This window comes from Stegastes partitus, unplaced genomic scaffold (genome assembly GCF_000690725.1).
Source record: "Stegastes partitus isolate 25-593 unplaced genomic scaffold, Stegastes_partitus-1.0.2 Scaffold974, whole genome shotgun sequence".
Taxonomy (NCBI): Eukaryota; Metazoa; Chordata; class Actinopteri; family Pomacentridae; genus Stegastes; species Stegastes partitus.
Genome location: NW_007578705.1, coordinates 33,002 through 41,133, shown reverse-complemented (window position 1 = coordinate 41,133; position 8,132 = coordinate 33,002). Strand labels below are relative to the sequence as shown.

At 42.3% G+C, this 8,132-nt stretch overlaps 1 protein-coding gene across 2 annotated transcripts; it reads right to left on the bottom strand.

Annotated features, from left to right (window-relative positions):
* Positions 1-1,044: 1,044 nt before the first annotated feature.
* Positions 1,045-7,633, bottom strand: LOC103366752 (IDNK gluconokinase). Of its 2 annotated transcripts, none has more exons than XM_008294571.1 (6): positions 7,562-7,633; positions 6,635-6,713; positions 6,014-6,044; positions 5,834-5,920; positions 2,562-2,605; positions 1,045-1,796 (listed from the first exon to the last, which is right to left on the bottom strand). In XM_008294571.1, exons 2-6 carry the CDS (start codon positions 6,670-6,672, stop codon positions 1,421-1,423), a joined length of 576 nt encoding a protein of 191 aa, XP_008292793.1. In that variant the 5' UTR covers positions 6,673-6,713; positions 7,562-7,633; the 3' UTR covers positions 1,045-1,420. The 2 variants fall into 2 exon arrangements, with proteins under 2 accessions (XP_008292793.1, XP_008292792.1); XM_008294570.1 differs by having other exon boundaries at positions 7,338-7,597.
* Between the last annotated feature and the right edge of the window lie 499 nt (positions 7,634-8,132).

Genomic DNA, 8,132 nt, shown 5'->3' with positions numbered 1-8,132 from the left:
CTACACCACCACCATCCTGTGTTCTACTGCAGATTAAAACCATAAAATAAAAATGTAAAAACCCTTTTCGTAGTTCCAGTTCAGACCCTTTGCAGTTTCAAACACTCGGCACCATTTACTGGAATGGCACTTCGGCAGCGTTATCAAATGTTTTCGGCTAACTAGAAGTTTTCAGAATCACAAATGCGCCAGAGGATCACACAGATTCTCTACTTCATTCTCTGCTGAAGCACTAATGAGTGGATCAAAGCGAGACTCCCACCACTGCACATGCTTCTCTGTGCTTTCTGAACCACAACTGAAACAGTGATGCATTTTTCATCTTTACTAAGATGAAAAAAAAAAAAACTAGATAGAGAATAGGTGTTAACTGAGGATTGTTATGAGATTAAAGGCAACATATAAGAAACTCTCTGAAGCTCAGTTTAGGCACATTAATTATTTAAGCTGAAAGTTAACATGCCGACAACGACAGCGCTTTAATGCTGGTGTTTTCCATCTTCCGTTTAGCTGTTCAGCTGCTCACGTGCAAATAACTGATAAGTAGCATTAAACAGTTCACCTCAGGATGACAGGAATGTTGTTAGTCTGCAGCTATTTGATTAAAAATGCAAGAATCTGAGAGATAAAAATGTTGACCTGATAATGGCACTAAATGAAATGTCACAGGATTATCAAATCAGTCCGTGTAGTTTACTGTATGGGGGCCCTGAATGTCCATCCATCTGTCCGTCTGTCCATCCATCCATTATCTATACACCACTTAATCCTCAATAGGGTCATGGGGGGCTGGAGTCTATCCCAGCTGACTCAGGGTGAAGGCAGGGGACACCCTGGACAGGTCACCAGTCTATCACAGGGCTACACTTAGAGACAGACAACCAAGCACACTCACATTCACACCTATGGACAATTTAGAATCACCAATTAACCTCAATATGTTTTTGGACTGTGTGGGAGGAAGCTGGAGAACCCAGAGAGAACCCACACTGCACGGGGAGAACATGCAAACTCCACGCAGAAAGATCCCAGGTGTCCTCAACAGGATGCGAACTGGCGACCTTCTAGATGCGAGGCAACAGTGCTAAACATCGCTCCATCTTGCAGCCCGGCCCTGGATGTGTACACCAAATTTCACAGCAATCCATTCAATAGTTTTCAGGATATATGAATAAATATCCATAAAGTCAGGGTGCACACTGCATGGGTGCAAAGGCTTGAACTCAAAAATCCCCCAAATGTCTTGTGGTATTCATGCATTATTTCATTACACCAGACTGGTGAAGACATGTCACTCTGGATAACACGTCAAATTCTTTAAGTTGCTATTGGATAAGTCTGGGGGTCACCAAAGTCAGCTCTGAGCACCATGAATGTTTGTATTAAATTTCATGGCCATCCAGCTCCCACAGTTGTTCAGTCATTTCAGTTTCGCTGTTGACGACTTGAAGCTGATAATGTGCTTTTCGACTTCCGTAGCCATGTCAGCGATGCTCCTCCTGATGTCCAGTGACAGCACGTTCTCCTCCTCCAGTGGAGGCTCCAAAGAGTCAAACTGTGAGCGCAGCAGGTCTGCTTTCATGTAATGTCCCCTCCGGGCCACCATCCTCTGGTGAATGAACTCGTAGTCACCGTGCAGGAAGAGAAAACAGACATCAGGATGAGAGGGAGGCAAGATGTCTTGGTCTGGGCTGGAAGGGGGAGTGAGGGCTTTGGAGCCATGGAGGAGGATCTGTCTGTAGTGACGCTTCAGGGCGGAGCAGGCCACCAGGGCATCCGAGCAGGAACACCTTTCACTGCCATGAGAAACCACAGTTAGTGAATGAGATTAACTGGTGTGTGGACAACAGTAAAACTAAATAAACCTACAGCAACCTTTGGTGACCAACAGAATAAGAGAAGTAGGAGGTGAGGAGCGATACAAGGATGAGCGGACGGAGAGAAATAAGTGCTATTGAGTGTGGAAGAGTGAAGGAAAAGAAGCCTTTGATGTTGCCACAGACGTTTTAAGAAAAAGATGGCACACTTTCCACTTCTCCCTCACCTCTTCTCCGCACTCTCACTCACTTAATCTGTCTTTACTCTCCCAAACTCCCGCTCCTCGCTCTCTGGTTTTCATCTCAATTTTCAAAACCATCTTTGATATTTTTGATCTTTTTCGACAATTTCACGCCCGCATATTCTTACCTCGCCGCTCTGCTCTTCAGCTCCGTCTCACTCTCTAAACCCATCATCTTCTCCTTTCTGTCATTAAAATATATGTTGTGTTTTTCCCCAAGGTGTCTGTGTGAAATCATCTCGGTGTGTGTATTTGTATGACTGAAGTTGTGGGGGCATAAATCAGCTTATACAGTGGCATTGTGGGCTCCCACCTCCCTTTTGGGGACTTGAAGCAAATCCCCGTGACGTAAATTATTACATTTTAGTATGAAGACTCGGTTTGAGGTTAAGGTTAGGGTAAGTCTCCGGGACATTAACGTTAAGTCAATGTAACGTCCTGTGAAGTGATGAAAACACGACTGTATTTGTGTGTGTTTCTGTAAGAGATGGTTTATTCTCACCTTTCAATGACTTCATGTATCTTTAGAAGCCAAGGCAATCTGTCCTGAGGAGACAAATAAACAACAGGATAGCTAGAGATATTGTTGTTGTTAACACATTGTCAGATTGTACAGTGCCTTTAAAAAATATTCACCCCCCCTTGGAAGTTTTCCCTTTTAGCTGCATTTTAACATTGAATCCTGTGTGATGACCCCTGAGGTCATCTTGTATCTTGTGGGTGGCTCAAGTTCAGCTATTGGTTCTCTGAGTGGCTGTTTGAGGTAATCAATAGCACCTGTGACACCCAGTGTGTTCCTGGGTTACTTAAGGGCTGACTGCAGTCTAATCTCTCTCTACTCTGCTTCCCTCCGCAGGTATGCATCGGTCTGGTCATGGGTTAGTTTTCTTTGTTTAGGACGTTTGCATTTACAACACTAGCACAGACATAATTCATGCATACATCACACACACACACCACTGACTTTATGTAGTCTCACAACCCCATATTGGTTTGGTTTTAATTTGATAGAATTTAAGGGAATAAAGACAAGCTTTAATTTTTGAAACTTGGTGTGTCTCTCCTTTTGTTGCGGCCGTCTTGAGCCGGGTCGTAACACCTGGTCAATTCATTCTGGCTTTTTTTGACAAGAATTTCCAAAAAAAAAAAAAAAAAAGCAAAGACTCTTTCATGTCAAAGTGAAAAAAGACTTCTGTGCCACATTCCTTCCATTTCTCAATGATGGGTTTAACTGTACCACAAGACATATTCAGTAACTTGGAAATAATCCTTTATCCATCCCCTGACTTATGCTTTTAATTCGTCTTTTCACCGAGTTGCTTGCAGTGTTCGTCTGCCTTCACAGTGCAGTTATAAGCAGAAGTAGTGATTCACTAGTGACTGGACCTTCCAGATACAGGTGTCTTTATACTGCAATCACTTGAGACACATTCACTGCACACAGATGATCTCCATTTCACTATTTGTGGGACCTGTAGCACCGTTTGGCTGCATCTGTGTTAAATTAGGTGAGTCACTGTAGAAGGGGTGAATACTTATTTTCTGTTTTATATTCTTAATTAATTGACAATACTTGTAATAATCCATTTTCACTTTGACATGAAAGAGACTCTTGTAAATTATTGTAATACGTTACTGTATAAATATGAGGTGTGTCAGAAAAGTTTCAGGACCGGTGCCACAAAAGATATATCTCAAATCCAAACTACAAGTTTTCCCCTTCAAAGTAATCCCCCTGGAGTCCAACACACATCCCCAGCCTTCTCTGCCACGCCGCCATGCACTCCTGGAAGGATTCTTCTGGGATCCTCTGCAGCTTCATCGTCACAGCCATCTTGATGTCGTCCACGTCTTCAAAATGGGTCTGCTTGATGACCCCCTTGAGCTTGTGGGAGAGGAAAAAATCCTCACGGAGCCAGGTGGGGTGAATAGGGAGGTTGCTCCAGCACGGCGATGTTCTTCTCAGCCAGGAACTATGGGATGCTCAGGGCGTTGTGAGCAGGCGCGTCGTCATGGTGAAGCAGCCACGACTTGTCCTGCCACAACTCTCGCCTCTTCTTGCGCACTGAACAAAGCGAACGCCGGCGGACCTCTTTGTAGGTGCGCTTTTGGATCGTCTAATCTTATCTTTTGTGACACCAGTCCTGGAACTTCTCTGACACACCTCGTAGATTTGACCTTGATTCAACTTCACTTCCAAGGAGTGTAAATAGTTCTTATAGGCACTGTGGTTACAGAGGTGCTCAGTCAGACTGTACCTTGCAATACTCAAATTTTCTAGTTGGCATGTTTTGTTTTGTTCAAAATTCAGAAGCAGAGAGAAGCAGTTCTTAACCTTTTCCGGAAATGTCCAGGTGTGCCCCGGTGGCCTGAGGGTTACAGTGCCGACTGTGACGTGCACCGTCTCCAGTCTGCATCACCCACTGACCTTAGCTGCATGTCGTTCCTTATTTACCTCTTTCCATATTTCCTCTAATTTCTCTCTTGTGCGCTGCCTAACAAAGACATAAATGGCTCAAAAATATTCTAAAAAGAGAAACCCTGAGAAACGATGCAGATTATTGTCCTCTTCAAAGGGTAATTAAAAACAACTTAACAAAGGAAAATAAATCTTATTATTTTCTTGGTTTCCGGGGTTTACAGCTTTGAGCTCTTCGGTTGCAGAGGAAAGCAAGAGAGGACATTACCTCCCTTTTGGGGTCATGAGTACAGCTTTACTGCAACTGGATACGTGAATCCAATCACACGGACGTCTATACTGGCCACCGCTGAGACGAGCTGATTCTTTAAATAACAAAGCACAACCTATGTAGGGACGTCTTGAAAACATTAAAAATATATGTGAAAAGGTATCTACACTCACCTGCAGTGAGCAAAAGGAAGCAGAACACGTGTTTACAGTAGTTCTGACTGCTCAGATTTAAGGCCAATATTTGCTCTTTAAAGGACAAATAGTATTTTAAAGAACCAATCAGGGAATCAAACAGGCAGACAGACGTGGCAGACACAAACGTATCTTTGATTACTCTGCAATCCGAAATAGAATCGGCCCTATTTTGGTTACAGCTGAACAGAAGTCACATTTTTTTTGAGAGGAATCTCATTCTCTTACATGCAGGCTTCTGAGCACTCACATGTCTTGTTTGGTTACACCAGCTCCAACCTGCCAACTCTAATACTGGCATGAAAGACACATTTTTGCCAAAGCCTGACAGTAATCCTGTATTTACATTTCTGCTTCACTTCATCATTTATTCTCAATCTGCCAACTGTTGACTATTTTTAAAATATGCCAAAACGTTGGACAGAGCGGGTCCCCGGGTAATTCTCCTCGCCGTTCAAAGCAGACTTCTGAGTGGGAGGTTATCATGAGCCACCAAACGCCGCTACCAGCAAACTGCTGCCAAACGTTGGCAGAGGCTGATCCGCCTGTAGGCTCGTATGCTCGACGTTGGCGGGTTGCCAGCCGATTGTTTGGAGGTCTCCCTTTATTTTAAAAGTCAGCACGGACGGACAACAGATAAATATTGAACAAACAGAAAATAAATGACTCAAGTGAGTTTCGGGAACGTGGGCTGTGATGAAAAGCTCAGCAGCAGATATCCCTGCAGCTTCCACTGTCTGCTCTCCCCCTCCAGCTACTTGTTGAGAGAATAATTTAGTCATGACAGCAGAGAAATGGTGAACTCCATAAATGACTGACTGGAGATGACAAGACTCCTCCAGGGACACACACTCATGTACACACACACACACACACACAAATGGGCCAACCTGGTCTGTGAGAGGTTCACCACGAGACATCTTGTCGATGTTCGCCTGTGGGTGGAAATTATCCCCTTCATGCAGCGGCCAGCCGAGCTGATGGGTAAACACACGTGGACAGGTGAGTGTCAGGTGTACGGGTATGATGGAGGTGTGTGTGTGTGTGTGCACAAGGGGGATTTTAATTACCTTTTCAGACAAAAACATCCCTAAGCTGCTTCTGTAATTAAAAAAAAAAAGGAACAAGACATGCAGACAGGATTAATACAGTAACAACATTTGACAAAAACACTGTCACAGACGTGCTGGAAATAAGAAATCAAACTGCAAGTGAATTATCTGATTTTCCAATTAATGGGCAAATTAATGGGAAGCTATCTTGTAAATCATTTCATCCATTTTTCAATACAAACATGCCAAGAGGTAAATATTTCCACTCCCTCAGTGGTCGAATTAAACAGGTAATCTAAGACCATCAGCTCAGCATTAGGACACCATTATTAGCAGGCCTCCTATAGTGTTTAGGTGTTAAATTGCATCAGTGTGCTGCAGTTGGCTAACTGTTTAACGAACTGGAAATAGACACCAGTGTACTGTAACTAATTATGTAACAGGACATCAATAGTTGATAAACTGCCACCTCATGCTTGCTAACATAAATGAATAACCTGTTTATTTTCTCCATTTCTTTTTCCCTTGTGGGAATCACTAATGTACACATGCTGGATGCACTCTGGTAAATGTGCCTCTTATGTGAGATGTCACCTTGTAAAGCTGCACTGAATAAATATAAACAGACGGTACACATACTTTCCAGAACCTGAAACTCCCATGATGATGTAGATCATCTTGTCTGTGACTTTTCAGATGCCTGAAGGAAGGTCCTGTCCTGAAATGGAAAAAGAAGAAAAATCTGATTTAGATCACGGTTAGGGGAATATTGAGATTCTTTACTTAAGGAGAACTCAGTACTAATACTACACTGTGGAAAAACTCCATCACAAGCAACAGTCCTGCATTTAAAATGTTACTTAAATCAAAGTCTGTACGTCTAATCAGGAAATAAAATATTAAAGGGTAAAGTACACTGTGGAGATAAATGGCTACAGTGACTGTTGAGTATCATATGATGAGATTATTATTACTTATGCATTAATATAAAAACAAGATCGCACTGCTTCAGGTGGCTGAGATCAATTTTACAGGACTGCAACGTGTGATTATTCTCCTTATGGATCAACCTGCTGACTGCTGTCTGGATTCAGGAAGTGTTTGGTTTGTAAAAAATGTTTCTCAAAAAGCAGCAAATTCTCTTCCCTGCAAATAAATGTTGCAGGGAAGGGATTTTAAATAACGATCATAACGTTTGCAAAATGATTTCCTCCAATCAACAGAGTGCATACAGTGACCTAATAATACATTATTGATGAGCTCAACATAACCTGTTTAATAGCTGTCAAACTGATGTGGCAGTGATGTGTTGTGATATGAAAACACGTTAGGGTCCATTCACCTTAAATGTGCACTAATTTGTACCTAGTTACACTCCATCACCTGATGTAACTCGTTACACTGCAGCTTCTGGGTTCCACCGTTCACACTAAACCTCTGCGCATGTGCAGCCTGTTATGAGCACAACATGTGAACACACTGAAGCTTTCTCAGCCGCTGATTAACAAAAAAAAAAGCTGCAGTTTGAGGCGAGCAGTTAGAGGAATAAAACGGAATCATACGAACAGTCAGTGAAGCTGCGGAAGCTGTGCGTCTCGTGTGTACTTTGCTTCATGGCCGCGGGTTGTTTTCTGAGGTGCGTGGTGACGCACGAACAGCACGTCGGTTACGTTTGCAATTAAAGGGGCAGCGCGCGCTCAGATGGCGTCTAAATTGTCTTTGACGTCACTATCAGTGGAAATTAAATAATCACAGACACACGCAGTTTGGGTCACAGCTGTTTATGTTTTTTTTTCTTTTTTAATCATCTACTGAAATAATTAATGATACTGTGATTTATTAGTCAAAATCCCATCATCTAACACACAAGCCAATCACAAGTAAAAGGTCGTTTTTGAAATTATATAATGCTGTTTTTCCAACGATTGTTATATGCACTTAGGAAAATATAGCTTTTATCTTAAACATTTAAATCAGTTGCCTTTAAAAAAAAATCACATGCTTACATATTGTTTATTAACCTTTAAAAACCTGGACGAGCAGAGCACACAAATATTTTTCCTGAATTATAAAAACATGAAATTATTATAATATATACATATATTCACCAGAACCAGCACATAAGCCTGTGATTACA